We start from the raw sequence: 24875 nt of genomic DNA on the forward strand, positions 1-24875 counted from the left end.
ATCATAAATCCAATATTACCCCTGCTTCATTTGCTTCTAAAAGTCAATCATAGCATAGATATGCATTCATTAATAGTGCTCTATTAAAAATAACTATTTAGCTTATCTCGTGTAACTTTTCTGTGAAATATCTTAGTTCATTCTACAATTGTGTTCTGTAATTATCGGCATGATAGGAAATCTTCACAGATGTAGAATGAATAAAGGAATAAGTTAAAAAAGTGAAGGAACATTTAGAGACTGCAATTAAATTAATAGTTGTTAAAAAGCTATGGACTACTAATGCTTACTCAAGTTTAAAATAGTAAAAATAATAGGGAAGCAACTAAAAGTCATAAGGATTATTTTACACTTCAAACTTATTGTCAGCTGTTTTCAAGTAACAACAGTTGTTTCACTTACTTTTTATGCAGAACTTTGTTTACTATCATTAGCCCAGTAAACCTATACATTTTCCCAATGGCTCTGCCTTGTATGAAATCTTCCCATTGTTGGGTTTTATGTTGTTCTTTCATAGACATATCAAATTTTAAACAGGGTGAATGACCCAACACTACTTCACAATATTCTTTTGCTCTGTCAAACCCAAGAATTGACCAAATGAGATTTGATTTGTGGTCATTATCTGAGTCACCAGTTTTATGAGTTGGGTGCCTGGAAATATAAGCAACAGAGTTAAAGCAGAATAATATATTTCGTAGTGAGCAACAATTATCTAACATTGTTGCCATCATAAAAACAGAAGGTAAGATGAAGAGTGATGAACAAAGAATATGAAACAATTGTTAAGTTCAAGTATTCAGATCCTAGAGTAGGGAGGGTATACCATATTTTGGATGCAGAATCACTTCAGATGTAGAAGTAACTTCAGGCGTGCCCCATAGAAGTGCGCTGAAACTCTCATACTTCATGTTGTATATCAATAACCTGGCAGAATATTATAATAATAGCCACAGATTTTTTGTAGGTGATGCAGTTACCTATAATGAGGTACTACCTGAAAATACCTACACAAATATTCAGTCAGAGCTTGATAAGACAGCAAAGTAGTCTTATTAAGATTAAGCAACCCACTTTAAATGTTCATAAATGAGAAGTTCTGCAGTGCATAAAATGCAAAAAAAAGAAGGGAAAAGTATCCTTTGGGTACAATATCAATAATTCACAACCAGAATCAGTCAACTCATACAATTACTTGATGGGAACAGATTGTGAGGTATGAAATGGAATTATCACATAGGTTCAACCATAGGTAAAGCAAGTGGCTGACTTTCATTCATCAGTACGTGCCAAGAAAATCCAGTCAGTCTACAAGATGACTGCTAACGAAACCCTTTTAAGTTCCATTCTAGAACACTGCTGAAGTGTATGAGAGTCACATCAAAGAGGATTAAGGGAGGGTATTGAATGTATACACAGAAAGGCACTACAAAAGGTCACAGGTTTTTTTGCTTCACATGAAAGTGTCACATAAATGCAGAAAAACCTGATCTGGCAGATGCTTGAAGACAGATGCCAATTATCTCACAAAAGCCCACTTATAAAGTACAAAGAATACATACTGAATGAATAATATGTGAATAAACTAAAGACCTCCTACAGGGAGCATGATGACAAGACAAATTACAGCAAGCACGTAAGTATTTAAACAATCATTTTTCCCTTACTCCACATACAAATTAAACATGGCAAAATTCTAATATGGGGTATGCACAAATCGGGATTCCCAGCACATATAGAATGCAATGACTATGTTTCACAAAACAGTTAGAAAAAACAGATTTGCTTCCTGTTCTGTAGGTATGACTTAAACCACTCAAATGCTGCTCCGTTTATAACACAGAACTGTAATTTCTGTAACATAATGTCATGGTTCACACCATCAAATGCTTTGGACAAGTCACAGAAAATTCCTATTGGTGACATTTTACTATTTAAAGACTCTATTATGTGGACAGTGAAATTCCATATAGTGGAACACCATTTTTGAAATACGAACTGTGATTTACTAAGTATCCCATTACTGCTGAGATGGCTAACCACTCTTGAGTACATTACTTTCTCGAAGATTTTTGAAAACACTGTAAGCAAGGATACTGGCCAGTAATTATTGACATCTGTGGTGTGCTCCTTTCTGCAGAGCGGCCTGTCAATGGAATATTTTGACCGTCTGGGAAAATACCTTGAGTTAAAAATGCATTACATATGTGACTCAAAATAATCAGCTGTAATTGCTCCACATTGTTTTAATATCTTATTAGAGATGTCATCTACTCCAACAGAACATTTATTTTTCAAAGATTTAATAATTTTACTTATTTCACAAGAGGTTGTTAGGTGAAACTTAATCTGACTAATTTTTTTCAAAACAAACTCTTCCATGTACTGCCTGGCTTTTTCTTTTGAACTATTCTCACCAACTTTTTCTCCTACACTTAATAAACGGTTGTTAAATACATTAGCTACTTGGGTACTGTTGGTTAGGATGGTCTTGTTCTCTTTAATAGTAATACTAACTACCCCATTGATTACTTTTCCTGTCTCCCTTCTAACAACATTTCATAATGATTTTATTTTGTTGCCGGAGTTGTTAATTTCTTCTCTAACATACATCCTTCTTGATTTCCTTACAACTTTTCTCAGTGTGTTACAATAATTTTTATAGCGTAAAACTACTTCTGGATCTTTACTAGTTCTTGGTGTCTCATACAATTTCCTTTTGCTTTCTGAAGACACTTTAATACTTGTAGTAATCCAAAGTTTTTTTTGAAAAGTGTGTGGTTTTACATTTAGTAATTTTCTTTGGGAAACAATGTACAAAAAGGAATATAAATTTATCAAGAAATATGTTGCTTTTATTATTAGCATTTGGCTCATTATATACATCTCCCCAATTAACATTTCTTAAGCTTTCTCTGCAGTGCTCTATAGTACCAGGTTGCACGAGCTCACACTTTTATCAATGGTTTCCGAAGCGCTACATTCATTAGAATGCTAAGCTTAATATTCACAAGCATTATTTTTTGTACATTTTCTAAATCCAAATAAGCGAGAAGTAAACTAATAAACACACAGAAAGTTCTTAACAAAGCAGATTACAACGATACTACTTAGAACCAGACAACCAGTGTGCCTATGAAAGAGAGAACGCATATGTAGCGGGGCAGAAGTAAAAGAAAACATGAAAGTTGCAGATGAACAAATGAAGAAAGTATGTTGTACATACCTGTAACAGAACACACCTACTACAGTGATGCATAGTTCAATGCCACCACTGATCAGGAAGGAGCTACCAGCAAGAGCTTCAGCAATGGTGCCTTTTGAATTGCTACTTGCTCCGCCACTGAAATGGCTCTCACATCTGCCATATTCCTGATCTTCTTCATTGAAAAATATCCTAAAGATGTTTCGTGGCAGACGGAACTGACATAGTTGCCCTTCATTTTGATTCCCTTCAAAAGTATGACATACAAATTAATACAAAACAAAAAAACACACAAGAATAGGTATAGTGCATATGATTTTACCATTACATAATAAAGTAGGACAAAACTTTGGAAAATTTTGGGAGTTGAGGTTTGGCTGACTTTTACAAGAAAATAATAAAAAGACTTTTGTTCTCTTAGGATCAGAAGTTCGATTCTTCTGAAATTAAAGGTAGCACAGGAGACACACGACATGATGCACAGAATGACATTATATAACTTAGCTCCATGTATGGTTTGGAAACATACTAAGGAAACAGTAAGGCTGCTTCATGACAAAACCACTGAAAATTTTGAAGAAAGTTTAAAACATTGACTGGGTGATGTTCACAATGAACCTCATGCTAACTTTATGTATAACAACTTCTTAATGAGTCTATGTCCATTTTTAAAGTAGGTTAGGTTAGGTTAGGTTTTCCTAAAAAGATAATTAAATGTAGTACTAGCAAATTATTAAGGAAACCTTGGATCACCACAGCATCAGAGTCTCTGCAGCACAGTGAAAAAAGTATTTTGTACAAAATAACCAGAACAAGTAATGGCCCAGAAATTCTTTCTTACTAGAAACAGTACTGTAATGTTTCAAGAAAAGTTGTAAAACACCCAGGAGTATGAAAGTCTTGTCTGAAACTAATATACCAGATAAACTGATATAATATATTGTTAAATGAGAGAAAGGAAAAGAAGCCATAGAAAATGACATTATTTCTGTTAAAGAGCGTGGGAGCATTGTAAAAGACAGTTCATGTGTAGCAGGTATCTTTTTATAATTACTTTTAAAAATAGGTGAGAAAATTCGTGCAAATAGTTCAGAATAGAAAGCAAACCAGTATACCAAAGAAGTGATATAGAGGACTTGAAATGAAATAAAAATTAATCTGAAATCTACATCTTTAATAAGGAAGATCATCATGACTCTAAAAAGTAAAAGTTCATACTGGATGAATATCATTTCCTATAAAACATCTCTCTATGGAAAGGGTTACTCCACAGATGTCAATAACTACCGCCCAGAGTCACTTCTTATGTCAGTTTCTAAAAACAGGCAATGTACTTCAGAGATTCCAGTAACCTGTGTAGCAATCACAGTTTGGATTTTGAAAGGGACATTCCACTAAATCAGCTATTTATGTATTTACTAGGCACATAATAAAATCTTTGGATGATAAAAGTCACCAACTAGGTCTTCTGTGACTCATCAGAGGCATTTGATCAAATATGATGCTCTGTTCGAGAAGTTTGTATAAAATACATATTTCACCACATGCCTGGTTTGGTTCATATTTAAGAAACAGAATGCAGGAAATTACCCTAGGCTGTTTGAGTAATACAAATATGAGAGAAATTACAATGGGAGTCCCACAGGGTTCAATCACTGGCCCTCTACCATTCTTGCACATGTTAATGATCTGTCAATTTATTTGAATCAGGAGGCAGAGTTAGTCCTGATGGTAGATGATACATGCATTTCTGTGAAGCCAAGCAAAGAAGCATCAACAGAGAAAATAGTAAATTATGTTTTTGTTAAAGTTACTGAATAGTTTTGAAGAGATGAGCTAGCTTCAAACTTTGAAATAATGCAGTTCATTCCGTTTTGTACAGTCGCAAATATTCCACCTTCTATTAACATTGTGTACCAACAATAAATAATAAACAGGGTAGAAAATTCTAGGTTCTTAGGTGTGCATATTGGTGAACACTTAAACTGGAAAAACATTTAGTAGACCTGCTAAAATGTTACATTGGGATACTTCTGCCATAAGAATAATTGCCAACTTTGGGGATGTAGATTAGATTAGATTAGATTAGATTAGATTAGATTAATACTAGTTCCATGGATCATGAATACGATATTTCGTAATGATGTGGAACGAGTCAAATTTTCCAATACAAGACATAATTAAGTTAATTTAACAACATACTTAAGTTAATATAACAACTTTTTCATTTTTGTGTTTTTTTTATTTTTATTTTTTTTATTAATATTTTTTTTTTTTTTTTAATTTAGATCTAAAAATTCCTCTATGGAGTAGAAGGAGTTGTCATTCAGAAATTCTTTTAATTTCTTCTTAAATACTTGTTGGTTATCTGTCAGACTTTTGATACTATTTGGTAAGTGACCAAAGACTTTAGTGCCAGTATAATTCACCCCTTTCTGTGCCAAAGTTAGATTTAATCTTGAATAGTGAAGATCATCCTTTCTCCTAGTATTGTAGTTATGCACACTGCTATTACTTTTGAATTGGGTTTGGTTGTTAATAACAAATTTCATAAGATAGTATATATACTGAGAAGCTACTGTGAATATCCCTAGATCCTTAAATAAATGTCTGCAGGATGATCTTGGACGGACTCCAGCTATTATTCTGATTACACGCTTTTGTGCAATAAATACTTTATTCCTCAGTGATGAATTACCCCAAAATATGATGCCATATGAAAGCAACGAGTGAAAATAGGCGTAGTAAGCTAATTTACTAAGATGTTTATCACCAAAATTTGCAATGACCCTTATTGCATAAGTAGCTGAACTCAAACGTTTCAGCAGATCATCAATGTGTTTCTTCCAATTTAATCTCTCATCAATGGACACACCTAAAAATTTGGAATATTCTACCTTAGCTATATGCTTCTGATTAAGGTCTATATTTATTAATGGTGTCATACCATTCACTGTACGGAACTGTATGTACTGTGTCTTATCAAAATTCAGTGAGAGTCCGTTTACAAGGAACCACTTAGTAATTTTCTGAAAGACAGTATTGACAATTTCATCAGTTAAGTCTTGTTTGTCAGGTGTGATTACTATACTTGTATCATCAGCAAAGAGAACTAACTTTGCCTCTTCATGAATATAGAATGGCAAGTCATTAATATATATTAAGAACAACAAAGGACCCAAGACTGACCCTTGTGGAACCCCATTCTTGATAGTTCCCCAGTTTGAGGAATGTGCTGATCTTTGCATATTATGAGAACTACTTATTTCAACTTTCTGCACTCTTCCAGTTAGGTACGAATTAAACCATTTGTGCACTGTCCCACTCATGCCACAGTACTTGAGCTTGTCTAGCAGAATTTCATGATTTACACAATCAAAAGCCTTTGAGAGATCACAAAAAATCCCAATGGGTGGTGTTCAGTTATTCAGATCATTCAAAATTTGATTGGTGAAAGCATATATGGCATTTTCTGTTGAAAAACCTTTCTGGAAACCAAACTGACATTTTGTTAGTACTTGTTTGTTACAGATATGTGAAGCTACTCTTGAATACATTACTTTCTCAAAAATTTTGGATAAAGCTGTTAGAAGGGAGATTGGACGGTAATTGTTGACATCAGATCTATCCCCCTTTTTATGCAAAGGTATAACAGTAGCATATTTCAGTCTATCAGGGAAAATGCCCTGTTCCAGAGAGCTATTACACAGGTGGCTGAGAATCTTACTTATCTGTTGAGAACAAGCTTTTAGTATTTTGCTGGAAATGCCGTCAATTCCATGTGAGTTTTTGCTTTTAAGCAAGTTTATTATTTTCCTAATTTCAGAGGGAGAAGTGGGTGAGATTTCAATTGTATCAAATTGCATAGGTATGGCCTCTTCCATTAACAGCCTAGCATCTTCTAATGAACACCTGGATCCTACTATATCCACAACATTTAGAAAATGATTATTAAAAATATTTTCAACTTCTGACTTTTTGTTCGTAAAGTTTCCTTATTTTCATTCACTGATGACCTCTGGGATAATATTCTGGGATAATTCCACACTTAGGAAAAAGTATTCATTGACCAAAAGAAAGTACTCAGAATTGTGTATGAATTCGCATATGTACTTCTTCCAAGAGCAGCTGGGAATATGAACCACAGCCTCCAATACATTTATTAACTTATAAAATTTATCAACAATCCAGCTAAGTTAATGAGTAACGAAATATTCACAAGTACAGCGTTGAAAAATGATCTGCATTGTCCTTTAATGAATATAACATTGGCACAGAAAGGGTAGTATACAGCTATAAAAGTCTCTGACAATTTACCAATGAGAATAAAATGTCTGACAGACAGCAGACGTGTTTTCAAATATAGGTTGAAAATGTTTCTCCTAAACAGCTCTTCTTACACCATAGAGCAGCAGAAGTCAATCTCTTCAACCTACCACCTACTATTGCATCTCCGTTAGTAGCCTGGGGCCATTTCAGTATAGTTCCTTCAAGACTACATTTGGACTTAGCAATCACTGTTTACACAGTAACAGAACACTCAAGAATGTCTGCATCATTACTATCTGTTATAGTGACAATATCATAGACTGCAAGGAGATAACAAAGTTATTTAGATTCCATTGTATTAGGTTTAGGACTTCAAGCACCATGCATCAAACTGTACAAAAGTCATATACCACTTTGTCACACACTCTTAATAAATGTTATCTTACTGTTGCCACATTTTTGTTCTAGTGTCATCATGTCATGCCAGTGTTTAATAAGTAAGCATGCAATCAGCCACTTTTAAACAACTACAGCTATAAAACCACTTTCCTCTTACCACAGTTGTTGGAGCTGATTTAGCAGTAATGCTACGAATGACTCCGCCACCTATCAGAACTTCATGAAACTATGGAGGCTGCAGTGAGAATATTCCAAAATGTCCCACAACAAGTTCTGCATTTTTTCAATCACAACTGCCGCAAAAAAATGTGTTGCATTACTTACTGAATGCCCCTCTTTTACCTTTAACTGTATGTAGATCCCCACTGGGAAATTTTGAACTGTTTATGAGGCATATGAATTTCTTACTGTCCTATCCGTCGGGCAGCAGCAAGCAGTTAATAGTCTGTGGCGATTTCACTAAAGAGTTTCTATAGAATTGTGGTAGAAAGAATGATATGGAAAACTTTCAATTCTACAATTTGACCTCAGTAATTAATTTTCCAGAATGAGTGGATAAAGACAGTAAGACTCTGATAATATTTTATTTCATGAACCTGAAAGGAAGAAAATTACTGTACACCCAGTAACAAGTGCTTCCATCTATTTATGATGCACAGTAAAGCAGACAGTCCCTTACAGTATAGTTACTCCTCAGTGGAAACCAGATTGAATAATTAATGACTCTAGGACAAACATTTTTAAGGATGGTCTACAACAAATCACCTGTGATGGAATTTGTAAAGAACCAAGTGAAGACAAAATTTAATCTATTCCACGATAAATTCCTATCATTATATGAAAACAGTTCTCTGCCTAAGGAAGTTGCCTAAATTGATCAGTAAGGGGATTAAAAAACCATGTTAAAAACCATGGTTAATTAGTGGGCTTAAAGTATCTTGTGAAAGGAAAAGGGGAATGTATCTGTCAGCAGGAACACGTCAAGATTGTGCAGTAGTTGAATGTTACAAAAACTGCTCAATATTACCAAAAAAAGTTAATAAAAAATCAAGGAACATGCACAAGATGTCACATATCAGTAATTCTGACAATGGTCTCAAGCCTATATTGAATGTAGGGAAATGACAGACATGGCAAAAGGCTGCAGAACAGGACAACGTTACTTCTGTTTTTAATGGAAAGTCTATAAATGATCAGTCACAGGTAGCAGGTATGTTTTACAGTAATTTCTTAAACATAGTAGAAAATATAGGGTCAAACTGTTCAAAATAAAAATCAAAGCAGGAGGTCGGTAAAGCAACTCATATTAAATTCAATCATACGGCTATTTCCTCCTTGTGAAATTAAGATTATAATATATTCTCTCAAAAAGAAAAGCTCATCTGAATTTGAAATGGTATTTCTAACAGAGTGCTAAAGACTTGTTCGCATATATAAGTGCTGCCTTTTCTGAAACACTTTGATGGGGAAAAAATTGCAACATCAAAAAAATAATGTAGAGTAATGAAACACATTACATTACAACAGCAGTCAGGGTACATGGCATAACCATGAGAATGCTCCTGCTGTCATACAAAATCACACTCCAGACCATAGCTCCAGGAGTAGATCCACTGTGTTTAGGCCGAAAACAGGTTGGGTGAAGGCCCTCAGTTAGTCTCCTTTTAGCCAACACATGGCCATCAGTGGCACCAAGACAGAACCACCTTTCATTGGAAAACACAACAAACTTCCACCTTGCCCTCCATTAAGCTCTCACTTGACACCACTGGTTTAAGGTTAGTGAAACACACGATACGGGGCATCTGGCTCAGAGCTGTCCTAGAAGTAACTCGTTTGTAACAATTTCTTGTGTCACTGCGGTGCCAACTGCTGCTCAAATTGTTGTTGTAGATGCAGTACAATATGACAGAGCCATATGCCAAACACAATTGACTTCCCTATAGATAGTGCCATATGGCCATTCAGAGCCCAATCTTCATAGGACTATTCATTCTTGTTACCACTGCTGCATGCAATCACATACAGTGACTACATTCCTACCATGTCTTTCTGCAATATCCCAGAAAGAACACCCAGCTTCTCACAGTCCTATTACAAGACCTCATTCAGACTCAGTGAGGTGAGGTGTTGGTAATGCCATTTTTGTCTTAAAGGCATTCTTGACTAATATCAACTCGCCACGTCCAATCTCACTGGTAACTAAAACTCACAACCACTGCAGTGTGCATTTAAGGCAAACCTGATTTGATATTCTCATAGTTGCACTACTTACCACCACTCTTATGTGACTGGCACTAAATTTGAACAGACATTGTCTTTCAGATGTAGAAACACGCCTCTGGACTTTTGTTTATGTTGCACAACTCCTCCTAGGTGTTGCAGTTTTTTTCTGTCAGTGTATGTAATGCTGCACTAACTGAAGTCATTTATTAAAAGAAGAGAGACTCAAAGATGCCAGTGTTAAACCCCTCAATAAGAAAGGTGGCAGGAGAGATGTCAATAACTACTGACCCATTCTGTTACTGATATCATTTACCAAAATTTTTGAGAAAATGATACAGGGTGTTTCAAAAATGACCGGTATATTTGAAACGGCAATAAAAACTAAACGAGCAGCGATAGAAATACACCGTTTGTTGCAATATGCTTGGGACAACAGTACATTTTCAGGCAGACAAGCTTTCGAAATTACAGTAGTTACAATTTTCAACAACAGATGGCGCTGCGGTCTGGGAAACTCTATAGTACAATATTTTCCACATATCCACCATGCGTAGCAATAATATGGCGTAGTCTCTGAATGAAATTACCCGAAACCTTTGACAACGTGTCTGGCGGAATGGCTTCACATGCAGATGAGATGTACTGCTTCAGCTGTTCAATTGTTTCTGGATTCTGGCGGTATACCTGGTCTTTCAAGTGTCCCCACAGAAAGAAGTCACAGGGGTTCATGTCTGGCGAATAGGGAGGCCAATCCATGCCGCCTCCTGTATGTTTCGGATAGCCCAAAGCAATCACACGATCATCGAAATATTCATTCAGGAAATTAAAGACGTCGGCCGTGCGATGTGGCCGGGCACCATCTTGCATAAACCACGAGGTGTTCGCAGTGTCGTCTAAGGCAGTTTGTACCGCCACAAATTCACGAAGAATGTCCAGATAGTGTGATGCAGTAATCGTTTCGGATCTGAAAAACGGGCCAATGATTCCTTTGGAATGGGGCTTTTCGGTTCCCGCATTCAGGAGGACGACAGTTCAATCCCGTCTCCGGCCATCCTGATTTAGGTTTTCCGTGATTTCCCTAAATCGCTTCAGGCAAATGCCGGGATGGTTCCTTTGAAAGGGCACGGCCGATTTCCTTCCCCATCCTTCCCTCACCCAAGCTTGCGCTCCGTCTCTAATGACCTCGTTGTCGACGGGACGTTAAACACTAGTCTCCTCCTCCTCCTCCTCTTTTCGGTTCCCCATATGTGCCAGTTCTGTTTATTGACGAAGCCGTCCAGGTAAAAATAAGCTTCATCAGTAAACCAAATGCTGCCCACATGCATATCGCCGTCATCAATCCTGTGCACTATATCGTTAGCGAATGTCTCTCGTGCAGCAATGGTAGCGGCGCTGAGGGGTTGCCGCGTTTGAATTTTGTATGGCTAGAGGTGTAAACTCTGGCGCATGAGACGATACGTGGACGTTGGCGTCATTTGGACCGCAGCTGCAACACGGCGAACAGAAACCCGAGGCCGCTGTTGGATCACCTGCTGCACTAGCTGCGCGTTGCCCTCTGTGGTTGCCGTACGCGGTCGCCCTACCTTTCCAGCACGTTCATCCGTCACGTTCCCAGTCCGTTGAAATTTTTCAAACAGATCCTTTATTGTATCGCTTTTCGGTCCTTTGGTTACATTAAACCTCCGTTGAAAACTTCGTCTTGTTGCAACAACACTGTGTTCTAGGCGGTGGAATTCCAACACCAGAAAAATCCTCTGTTCTAAGGAATAAACCATGTTGTCTACAGCACACTTGCACGTTGTGAACAGCACATGCTTACAGCAGAAAGACGACGCACAGAATGGCGCACCCACAGACTGCGTTGTCTTCTATATCTTTCACATCACTTGCAGCCCCATCTGTTGTTGAAAATTGTAACTACTGTAATTTCGAAAGTTTGTCCGCCTGAAAATGTACTGTTGTCCCAAGCATATTGCAACAAACGGTGTATTTCTATCGCTGCTCGTTTAGTTTTTATTGCCGTTTCAAATATACCGGTCATTTTTTAAACACCCTGTATATTCTAGTATAGTATCTGACTTGAACATGCCTCTGAACTTTTGTTTATGTCGCACAACTCCTCCTAGGTGTTGCAGTTTTCTTCTATCAGTGTATGTAATGCTGCACTAACTGAAGTCATTTATTCAAAGAAGAGAAACTCAAAAATGCCAGTGTTCAACCCCTCTACACGAAAGGTGATAGGAGAGATGTCAATAACTACTGACCCATTACCAAAATTTTTGAGAAAATGATATATTCTAGTATAGTATCTGACTTGAGCAATATCTTCTGTAAATCACAGTTTGGGATTCACAACATTTGTTCAACTGAGGATGCCATTTACAGGTTTGCTCATCAAACTTTACAAGCCTTAAATAACAAAATAGCACTTATTGGTATTTTCTGTGACCCCTTCCTCTTTTCTTGTGTCATCTTCCCCTAGTGTTACCCCATTGTGTCGTGCTCATTTTATGGTGTGCGGATTGGGAAGGGTCAGCATATATGCTGGTGCCCCAACACTTGAAGAGTCTCTGGGGAGTCCTTGCTCTCGCTGCCCCCCCCCCCCCCTCCCCCCATTCCTTTTACCTCTTTGTTTGCCCATTTTCCCATCTGCTTGATTAGAATGTGCTCTTTGTGTTGTTCCTCCCTTGGTTTCTCCTACCTTAGATCATGGGACCAATGACCTCGCTGTTTGGTCCCCTCCCCTAATTGACCAACCAACCAATCAACCGATACGCAGAAAATTTTAATGGTTTACATTGGTTATTTGAACGCATTAGCACAGGCAGCAGGTAGAACTGAGAAAATGAACCCCTCTGTGTGTGTGTCAACATTAGTTTCACAACAACGTAACATGCCTGCAGTGACTCTCTCATACCTTCATTCGCAGTTAGCTGAGCTGATTATACAAATTCCTGCATTGCATAATACACACTTTCATTGGTAGTTATGCCGTTGATCATCACAAATCCACATTTGATCACCTGCTATGCCAAATATATGCTGATATCATAAGAAGCTCATCAATCATGCCCGGAGATGTACGCCACCGTGCAACTGGGAGCATGACACAAAGAGTCCATTTCAGCAGCAGCTACTTCTGGCAATAGCACCAGTTCCCTCTTCATCATGAATGATGACACAAAAATACAATATGTGGTAGACATGTGGGCAGTAGCATTAATGTACCCATCAAGACGCATACCACACAACTGTGATCATTACTACTTATTCGCCGCCTGTGACTACAAGATCAGGACATATGGGTGCTTTACACTGTTACTCAATTTCAGATTATGTTGCAGATTCAAATGGCAGTTCAAGATGGCAGATATGTTGCAGCCCATTATAAGAGCTGGTTTCTTACCTTTTAATGGCCTGGTCCCTGATCTATGATATTGGAGAGTGATAGATTCTACCACTAACTTGGACAGCTCAGGAAAGGTACATTGTGTCACCCCAACAACAGAGCACACGATTTTGGGGGATACTCTGTACATACACCTGTTATAGAAGTTTGCCGAGGTCACAAACAATTGCACACCCTAGCACCGGTGAATCACACCACAGTGCATCATATTCTTACCACACCAGGACCACCAGTCTGGGTACATACTAGGCATCTAGTGCCGGAAAGATTAAAAGCCATGAAGCAGGAATTATGTGTGGTGCCGACACAAGGTATCTGTCAAGCCTCCTGAAGTAATTGGGCAGTCCCATTACATATGGTGCCAAAGAAGATGGTGCTCATGTGGTGATTACTGCCATCTCGACATGAGGACCATCCTTGATTGGTATCCAGTGCCACACATAGGAGACTTTGTTTGCAGCATATAGATAAGAAAATATTTTCTGCTATTGACTTAGTGTGAGCTTACTATCAAATTCCTGTCACATCAGAAGACATACATAAGACACCTTTAACAATGCCCTTTGGTCTTTTTGAGTTTATGAGAATGCCTTTGGGACTGTATAATGCAGCACAGACAATACAACACTTAATGGACAAAATCACAATCGATCTGGATTTCTGTTATGTTCCCTTAGATGACATTTTAATGATGCATGGGTCAGGAGGGGAACATCTACAATATTTAACCAAGATATTTGATTGTTTGCATATGCAAGGCCTAGTTATTAATCCTGTAAAATGTACCTTCGGGGTAACAGAGCTCTAGTTTCTTGCATATGCAATTGAAGCCCAGGGCATCCAACCTCCTATAGATAAGGTGAAAGCCACAGTCAAGTATTTCTGTACTGTCACAGTTGGAAGCTACCTTGTTTTCTTGGCATTATTCATTTTTATCATCGATTCATATGCAGTCATGAACCAACAACAGCTTCACTGAATGAGCTTCTGAAGGGTACACTGAAGAAACATAACAGAGTGCAACGGACATGCGAAACATATATTACTCTCCAAGATGTAGGAACAGCAACAGCAGAGGCTACACAATCAGCTCACCCAACATCAGTCTCCACTTGCACTTATTGTAGAAGCATCAGCTTCCACTATTAGCACAGTATTTCAGCAACAACTAGAACACAGGCACTCACGTTCTTTAGTCACAAGCTGTCACCATCACAGCAGCACTGGGCAACTTACAACTGAGACCTGTATACTGCATGTGCTGCAGCTAGGAAGCACCAGCACTTCTTAAAAGGTCGACACTATCATATACAAGCACCATAAACTGCTGGCATACACTTTCAATGTGAAACCAGAGAAAGCATCACCAAGACAGCGTTGACATAAGGACTTTATCAGCCAGTTTATGAGTCACATAGTTTATGTGCAAGGAAAGTTGAATTACCAGCAGACACTCACTCATGTGTTGAAGCTATAATCATTCCAATTGATTACGAGGGCCCTGCTCCGGTCCCAGCAGCATGGGGATGAGCCATGCGTTATTTGATTACCCAGTGGGATTTAAGTTACAACACATGACTGTATCAGCAGCAAGTGTCAGATTGTACTGTGACGTGTCTGGAGAAAAAGTACAACCATTCATACCTCACCAGTTTTGTCACAACCTGGCTTATCTCAGTGTCCGAGGCACGGTGAAATTGGTAAAACAGAGTTTAATCCTGCCAAGAATGGATGCAGACCATAAGACCTTTGTCAGATGCTGCATCGGTTGCCAAAAGAATAAAATCACTCGGAACATTATGGCACCATTAGGCGTATTTCTACCACCAACTCAGCACTTTGAACATGTGCAGAGTAAAATATCATGAGTCAATCTAGTATGGACAATTCAAAGATGGTACACTCTTCTCAGGAGAGGTGGAAAGAAGAACACCACGTGGTGGGAGTCTCCTCAGTTGTACAAAGTTTATTAGATGGGTGTAGCCCTCCCCCCTTGGGTCAGCCCACAATTGAGCAAAAAGGGATTTGACGCAAAGCCCCAAATCCACGCCTGGATGGGACATGGAGAAATGGGGGGTTGTTGCCAACCCCCCCCCTCCCCCCAGCCAAAAGAAATCCCCCAGCCACACGACCAGCAAGTTCATTACCCAGGATACCCATACAGCCAGGAACCCAAAGGAAATCAACCACCAAGATCGGCAAGAAGATTGTGGATGACAGAGACCAAGGTGTGTCGGGAAAAACTCCACTCAATGAGTCAGTACATAACAAAACTTGGGTGAGGGAGGACCGTTTAATAAAAAGGACAGCCTGATAGAGGGCCATCAAGCCCGGCCATAAACATCCCACACCTGGCAGGCAGGAAATTGTGTTCTGTGCTGTGCCAACAGAAGTCATGAAGGCATGTTGCACGTGATCAGCAGATTTAAAGCCATCAGTGGGGGTAGAGAATGTGGGGAAAATGACACAGAGGGGAGATGGAAATCGCAGCAGAGGGAAATGAGACAGAAGACAACTGGTAAACCGAGCCGAGGGCAGGTAGTCGATGGATGATGTGCCACAGCCGCTAAAAGAATATAACATGAGAGGTGAGCAGGGAAAGATCGGATAGCGATGGCATAGCAAACCAGGAGCTGAGACCACCAAACCGAAAGGGGATGGGTACCAGCATCAACAAGAGAACTAGTGACAGAACTAGTGCTAAAGGCACCTGTGGCTAAACAGACACCATGATGGTGAACCAGGTCCAAGAGGAGCAGCATAGAAGTGGGAGCTGACCCATAAACTTGACAACTATAGTCAAAATGAGACAAAACTAATGCCTGGGAAAGGCGGAGAAGTGTCGAACAATTCAAGCGCCAAGAGCTGTGGACAAGGAAGCAAACGACATTTGAGTTTACAAAAACAGCCAGTCTTCAGAAGGTGGATATGGGGTACCCAAGTTCGCTTGTAGTCGTATTGGAGGCATAAGAAATGGAACTGGGGGACCACATTCATGTGTTGGGTGGCACTGAATGAGGATGGACTGTAGTACAGTGATAGAAACACACCACTCTTGACTTAATGGGAGAGAACAAGAGCCGTGTGTGAGTGTCCACACAGAAACACATTGGACTGCAACCATGAAGTTGTCGCTCCACAGACACTACCGAGTAAGATCTAGCCCAAATACAGAAATCATCCACATACAGAAATCATCCACATACAGAGCAGGATTGACCAACAGTTCAGCAGAGGCCCCAAGTCCATTAACAGTGATGAGAAAAAGGATGACACTTAATTCGGAGTTGGCAGTTGATGGTTGAAGTGCTGACACGTTATCTGCGTATCCAGTATCCAGTATAGGTATCATATCAACCCATACCGCTTCAATAACAGCCTGAAGATGACACAGTGAAGCATTGAAACTGGTTGCAACAAAATAAAATAAAATGATAAGGACGGCTGTAGGTGTTTTATTTTGTCACAACTTAATACGAGGTCTTGAGGAACACCATTCTACTGGGTCTGCCGAGAGCTGAGAACGGTGCCAACCTGAACTCGAACAACCAGTAGGACAGGAACTGGCAAATAAAAATTGGGAGTGGCCATCAAAGACCACACTCAAGGAGCATAAATAGGCTGTGATGGCGTCAAGTTGTGTCTTAGGCCTTATGAAGAAAACTTCGACAAGATGGCGGCACTGAGGAAAGGCTTGCCGAAATGCGGTTTCCAATCAAAGGAGATGAGTGATCAGAAACCATCCCTCCCAAAAGCCGCACTGGTAAGGAGAAAAAAGGTCCCGAGATTCAAGGATTCAACTGAGCAGATGAGCCACCATCCCTTCAAATAACTTGCACGGTACATTGGTCAGACTGGTTGGCCGTTAACTATCGAGGAACAATGGATCCTTGCTGAGCTTACAGTCAGGAACCACAATACTCCTTACACAGATGGGGTAAACTTCCTTCGGCCGCTTGCGACTGTGGCGCTGAGAGACAGACGGTCAAACACATCGTGCAGGAATGCCCACTAAGGGCACACGAGGGTGACCCACAAGATTTCCTAATGGCGACCCAAGAGGCAATCGACTATTTACTATCTAAGCTGGACGTCTGCTTGTGACTGGTCTTCTGTGAGTGTAACTTTACAATTGGCGGTGTCCTTATATACAAATTGTTATTTATTGCTCTGTGTATACATATGTAATTTTTTTTTTTTTTTTAAATCGTGTTGTTTCTGTAATTTTTACTGTGATGTTATGAGCCATACGCTAAATAAATAAATAAATAAACTGTCTCTCCACTGAGAGGGGAAAACGCCTTGGAGCCAAATATGGTTAAACACCTGGAGGAGATACTGTTGTGGAGGATTAAGGTGCTGAAGCAATTGGTTATGGATGGAATCAGGGCCAGGGGCTGAATGATGGGAAGAAAAGAGGGCCAGAAGTAGTTCCCATTCAGTAGATGGTTCATTGTAGGATTCCACCCAACAAAGTGTAAAACATAAGTAGGAAGCTACAGACTGCTGTTTCCGGAGGAAGAAGGCAGCTGGACAGGAGGCTAAAGCCAATGCCATCTCAAATGGAGTGCGAGGTGTTCTGCAAGAACTGATGGATCTGCACAAAGGCCACATGGAAGGGCAACATCTGGAATGGAACACTGCCATTGACAATCTTGGAGGGTGCAGAGTACAGCCCACACCGGGTGCCAAAGGAGCAGAAGAACCTAGGGAGGAGATCAAGCATTTCAAAGACACCCACTTGCTCTGCTCGATTAAGTAATGGAATATGGAGTGAGGACATTTAAAGATAATAAGATAAGCAGAGGATGGGTGCCACTCTAGATGGCGTGACAGTGATCGCGGATCATGATGGCAATGGCCGTGCTCCACCCATGAACTGGATGGCAGTGAATGGGGTCCATCCAATGGGCAATAGCAATGCCGACCGCATGAATTATCTCATCAGACAGACCATCAACGACTTCATCATTACAACCTGACAAAGGTGTAAACACAACATGGGAGGCACATAGAGGCCAATCAGCATGAAGGAAAGCCCAGCAGAACAACCTGGCCATCGGGAGGTGGGAAAGGACTGAGAGAATCAATGGAAAGTGGTCACTACCAAAGAGGTCATAGTGTGATGACCAATGTAAGGAAGGAAGAAGGAGAGGGGAATTGGGCAAAAGATCAATGGCAGAGAAGGCACCATAGGCGGTACTAAAATGAGTAGGGGAACCACCATTAAGGAAGTACAAGTTGTGGTTCACAAGAAATTGATCGATGAGGAGCAGCTGACTAAACATTTCTGCCTATTGGAAGGTAGGTGATACAACGATGTTTCGTAGTATGCTGTCACTAACTGCATTACTTGCCAGCATCTACAGACATCGTAGAAGCTGCAATCGAATACAATAACCAAGTTCTTCCATTTGTAACAGTTTTTCCAATCACTTCGCCTCTGATTTGGATAGGCATATCACTATAGTGTTTTTGATGCATATCATTCGCTGATCAGCACTGTGGCAAGGACATCTTGCACGTCTGCAGCTAAAACACCATTTAGTGCTGTGAAAATGTAGCTGTATTTAGTTTTATCTGATGAATGCTTACATTAACTGGCTTTCCAAATGTAATGCTGGGTTATGTTGCCAGACCTGTCGGAGTTTGGTTGTCATTCTGCTGATCCTGCTGCTTGCAGCCAGTTCTATGTTTATTGGTGAATCTGTCGATAAGTACGATGGGGCTGGTGTGGAAAGAATGCTCCTGTGTGTGTTGTGATACAATATGGTGCGTCAGAGCCAGCGCGGTTTAACTGGGATAATGCTATGTCAGCGGCCACCAAATATATGATTATCTATTGAGAATTAATCACTTAATTCCATACATATTATATTAATACTCACACACATAAATACATTACATTCTCTAATGCATGGAGCACAGAATATAAAAATATATCAAGAGTCAAAGTATAACACATACAACCATGAGTGTCGTGGAATATTTATGTACGCTGCCACTGCACTTCTCATTACAGTGTTATACCCTACAACTTAAAAATGTCCTGCAATAGTAGTATCACTAAACGCTAAATTCTGAAGAGGAATACCACACAAAACATCAGGAACAAATAAAATTGTCTATACATCTGCATTAGGCTGTAACTAGAGGAAAAAAGGAGATTCAGTTGATGTCATGGTGATTACAGATGAAGTTCCACCTTGGATCTGATAAAGATGCAGACGCAAATCAGCAGTGGCCTCATATGTACCTGCAATCACCTGAAATTATTTAGTGAACTACCGAAAATCTCAATCCAGGTTGTCATACTTATAGGATTCAGACCTTTTTCTTCCTACATACTGGTCCAGCAGTTTAACTATAGCACCATCTTATTTAATATTCAAAACTGAATTACTTCTTTGTAAAATATTATCCATCATAAACTTATGGAACACAGTTAAATTTTTCCCGAGGGCATGCAGCTTTACTGTATGGTTAAATGATGATGGCGTCCTCTTGGGTAAAATATTACGGAGGTAAAATAGTCCCCCATTTGGATCTCCAGGCGGGGACTACTCAGGAGGACGTCGTTATCAGGAGAAAGAAAACTGGTGTTCTACGCATCGGAGCGTGGAATGTCAGATCCCTTAATCGGGCAGGTAGGTTAGAAAATTTAAAAAGGGAAATGGATAGGTTAAAGTTAGATATAGTGGGAATTAGTGAAGTTCGGTGGCGGGAGGAACAAGACTTTTGGTCAGGAGAATACAGGGTTATAAATACAAAATCAAATAGGGGTAATGCAGGAGTTGGTTTAATAATTAATAAAAAAAATAGGAGTGTGGGTAAGCTACTACAAACAGCATATTGAACGCATTATTGTGGCCAAGATAGACACGAAACCCACGCCTACTACAGTAGCACAAGTTTATATGCCAACTAGCTCTGCAGATGATGAAGAAATTGACGAAATGTATGATGAAATACAAGAAATTATTCAGATAGTAAAGGGAGACGAAAATTTAATAGTCATGGGTGACTGGAATTCGACAGTAGGAAAAGGAAGAGAAGGAAACGTAGTAGGTGAATATGGATTGGGGCTAAGAAATGAAAGAGGAAGCCGCCGGGTAGAATTTTGCACAGAGCATAACTTAATCATAGCTAACACTTGGTTCAAGAATCATGAAAGAAAGTTGTATTCATGGAAGAACCCTGGAGATACTAAAAGGTTTCAGATAGATTATATAATGGTAAGACAGAGATTTAGGAACCAGGTTTTAAATTGTAAGACATTTCCAGGGGCAGATGTGGACTCGGACCACAATCTATTGGTTATGAACTGTAGATTGAAACTGAAGAAACTGCAAAAAGGTGAGAATTTAAGGAGATGGGACCTGGATAAACTGAAAGAACCAGAGTTTGTACAGAGTTTCCGGGAGAGCATAAGGGAACAATTGACAGGAATGGGGGAAAGAAATACAGTAGAATAAGAATGGGTAGCTTTGAGGAATGAAATAGTGAAGGCAGCAGACGATAAAGTAGGTAAAAAGACGAGGGATAGTAGAAATCCTTGGATAACAGAAGAGATACTGAATTTAATTGATGAAAGGAGAAAATACAAAAATGCAGTAAGTGAAGCAGGCAAAAAGGAATACAAACGTCTCAAAAATGAGATCGACAGGAAATGCAAAATGGCTAAGCAGGGATGGCTAGAGGATGAATGTAAGGATGTAGAGGCTTATCTCACGAGGGGTAAGATAGATACTGCCTACAGGAAAATTAAAGAGACCTTTGGAGAAAAGAGAACCACTTGCATGAATATCAAGAGCTCAGATAGAAACCCAGTTCTAAGCAAAGAAGGGAAAGCAGAAAGGTGGAGGGAGGATATAGAGGGTCTATACAGGGGCGATGTTCTTGAGGAGACTATCATGGAAATGGAAGAGGATGTAGATGAAGATGAAATGGGAGATACGATACTGGGTGGAGAGTTTGACTGAGCACTGAAAGACCTAAGTCGAAACAAGGCCCCGGGAGTAGACAACATTCCATTAGAACTACTGACGGCCTTGGGAGAGCCAGTCCTGACAAATCTCTACCATCTGGTGAGCAAGATGTATGAGACAGGCGAAATTCCCTCAGACTTCAAGAAGAATATAATAATTACAATCCCAAAGAAAGCAGGTGTTGACAGATGTGAAAATTACCGAACTATCAGTTTAATAAGTCACAGCTGCAAAATACTAACGCGAATTATTCACAGACGAATGGAAAAACTGGTAGAAGCCGAGACCTCGGGGAAGATCAGTTTGGATTCCGTAGAAATGTTGGAACCCGTGAGGCAATACTGACGCTATGACTTATCTTAGAAGAAAGATTGAGGAAAGGAAAACCTACGTTTCTAGCATTTGTAGACTTAGAGAAAGCTTTTGACCATGTTGACTGGAATACTCTCTTTCAAATTCTGAAGGTGGGAGGGGTAAAATACAGGGAGTGAAAGGCTATTTACTATTTGTACAGAAACCAGACGGCAGGTATAAGAGTCAAGGGTCATGAAAGGGAAGCGGTGGTTGGGAAAGGAGTGAGACAGGGTTGTAGCCTCTCCCCGATGCTATTCAATCTGTATATTGAGCAAGCAGTAAAGGAGGCAAAAGAAAAATTTCGGAGCAGGTATTAAAATCCATGGAGAAGAAATAAAAACTTTGAGGTTCGCCAATGACATTGTAATTCCATCAGAGACAGCAAAGGACTTAGAAGAGCAGTTGAACGGAATGGACAGTGTCTTGAAAGGAGAACATAAGATGAACATAAAAAAAAGCAAAATGAGGATAATGGAATGTAGTCAAATTAAGTCGGGTGATGCTGAAGGAATTACATTAGGAAATGAGACACTTAAAGTAGTAAAGGAGTTGTGCTATTTGGGGGCAAAATAACTGATTATGGTCGAAGTAGAGAGGATACAAAATGTAGACTGGCAATGGCAAGGAACGCGTTTCTGAAGAAGAGATATTTGTTAACATGAAGTATAGATTTAAGTGTCAGGAAGTTGTTTTTGAAAGTATTTGTATGGAGCGTAGCCATGTATGGAAGTGAAACATGGACGATAACTAGTTTGGACAAGAAGCGAATAGAAGCTTTCGAAAAGTGGTGCTACAGAAGAATGCTGAAGATTAGATAGGTAGATCATATAACTAATGAGGAGGTACTGAATAGGATTGGGGAGAAGAGGAGTTTGTGGCACACCTTAATTAGAAGAACGGATCGGTTGGTAGGACATGTTCTGAGGCATCAATGGGTCACCAATTTAGTATTGGAGGGCAGTGTGGAGGGTAAAAATCGTAGAGGGAGACCAAGAGATGAATACACTAAACAGATTCAGAAGGATGTAGGTTGCAGTAGGTACTGGGAGATGAAGAAGCTTGCACAAGATAGAGTAGCATGGAGAGCTGCATCAAACCAGTCTCAGGACTGAAGACCACAACAACAACAACAAAATATTATCCATCATAAACTTATGGAACACAGTTGAAGTGGATATAGCTTATGCATACTGGTTTTTGCCTATGGTAATACATTTTTTTGACCCATGGATACTGCACCTATTAGAGTTTCTGTCTCTTGTTAAATATTGCTTTTAGGGCCATAAAATAACATTGTTTTAAAGGCCGTTGGGAAGTATACTTACCATCAAGGTTAGTTTCTCCATGAAATATGGGAGATACACTTAACTCAAATGTGTCTTTTACAGAATTTGAGAAGAACATTTATCACTGGAACTGCAAAAACTGGGATACCTCTGAAACAGCAACATGGGGTCATTTGGCCCCTAATGAGATTTGTCTGAATGTTTAAAACACAATTGAAATAAGGTCTATGTTTTTTCCCCCATTCTCCTGTGTGTTACGTACATATTTCAGTCAAAGCTTTACCTCAAATTTCTAACGCTTTCATATTAATGATTCTAATACAGAATATTGCATGCCTACCGAGAAATCTGACCAATTTCTGAAGTTCCTAATGCTTCTTCATTTATTTCAATTGTTTGTTTCAAAACTTTGAAATCAACCAACCTTTGAGCAGATTACTTCTTTTTTTTTCCTTTTTTTTTTTTTGCAGTAGAGTCTTGATTATTTAATCTTTGGCTATCCGAACTTCTGTTTTATCCAACCCTTTCACAGTGCCAGCCGTGCACCAGACGACGACAGGTCAGTGACTAACGTGTTGTTTGTTGATACTCAGTTCATTGTCATTGAAAATTCTCCAGATGATGAAAATCTACAGAAGCAGACTGAACCAGAAAATACTACCCTGCTTTCATTGTTACGTAAATTTTCGGGATGTGCTGACGCCACAGAAGATGACATAAATGAATAAATTGTCCAAGATGAAGAATTTGAAGTGACAGATGAAGATAGTCAACATGGTAAACGAAAAAGAAGAAGACGAAGAAGCGGATGTAGTGGAGGAAAATGCACCCAAGATTTCTCAAAACAAAGGACACAAGGCCTTAGAAACTGCTTTAAAATATGTAGAGCAACTGGAGGAAACATCGTCTACCATGGTTTTATTTCTTAAGAGACTATGTGATTTAGCGGCAAAAATATGGCAAACAAAAGACAATTACTAACTTCTTCACACAGTAAATATCTATTCAGTCTAATTTGATTTGTATTGTATTAAATGTTTAACTCATTTGGCCTACTCTAGTTTAATTTTTGTGTTTTTTTGTATTATTTTCCTTGTTATCTGACCTTCCTGCTTATCCGACCTTGCCACGACCGGTTTAGGTCGGATAATCGAGACTCTACTGTAGTGTTTTTGCGTTTATTACACCACTGATTGCTCTCATTTGCACATTCAAATTTGACACTTCTTTTGCTTTTTTGATTTATCTGTCATATAGTCACTCGTTTGATTGGCTTCCTTTCTTTTGTTCTGCTCTTTGTTGTTTCCTATTTGCGAATTAATTTACCAGCTCAAGAACAAACATCTTCCTCTTCAGATTATTTAGTTGTAGATTATACATGCATTTATTGCTGCCATGTCTAGGTTTTGTAAAAGACATGGAGCTGCCAACTCTTGCAAGCAACTGTATTTGATTATTTATGGATCATTTGACAACAATGACCCCATGGCATTATAGAAGGTAACAGTTTCTTCCTTCTTTGCTCACTGATACTTGAGGATGAAGTGGGCTAAGAATAATGAAATTTTTATTCTTCTTCACTTGGTGTAATTTCAAAGGGCATTATGGGTTATTAATCTTTTGCAGAAGGAAATAACCATGGAAATATACTTACCATTCACTGTATTTCTTCAGCGTATTTTTCGGGAATATGTTATACAACTTCTGTTTGCTCCTGGCATATAGTGGTAATCCACTGC

The 24875-nt window shown here is 39.2% G+C and overlaps 1 protein-coding gene across 1 annotated transcript in view; it reads right to left on the reverse strand.

Moving 5' to 3' along the window:
- Positions 1-24875, reverse strand: part of LOC126092666 (uncharacterized) — a 186831-nt gene that overhangs the window by 44111 nt on the left and 117845 nt on the right. The window contains exons 7-8 of the mRNA XM_049908388.1: positions 3227-3452; positions 403-654 (exon numbers count right to left, since the gene is read on the reverse strand). Coding sequence (XP_049764345.1) covers positions 403-654; positions 3227-3452 — 478 coding nt within the window. The remainder of the gene's footprint in view (positions 1-402; positions 655-3226; positions 3453-24875) is intronic.

Source organism: Schistocerca cancellata, chromosome 7 (genome assembly GCF_023864275.1).
Source record: "Schistocerca cancellata isolate TAMUIC-IGC-003103 chromosome 7, iqSchCanc2.1, whole genome shotgun sequence".
Classification (NCBI taxonomy): Eukaryota; Metazoa; Arthropoda; class Insecta; order Orthoptera; family Acrididae; genus Schistocerca; species Schistocerca cancellata.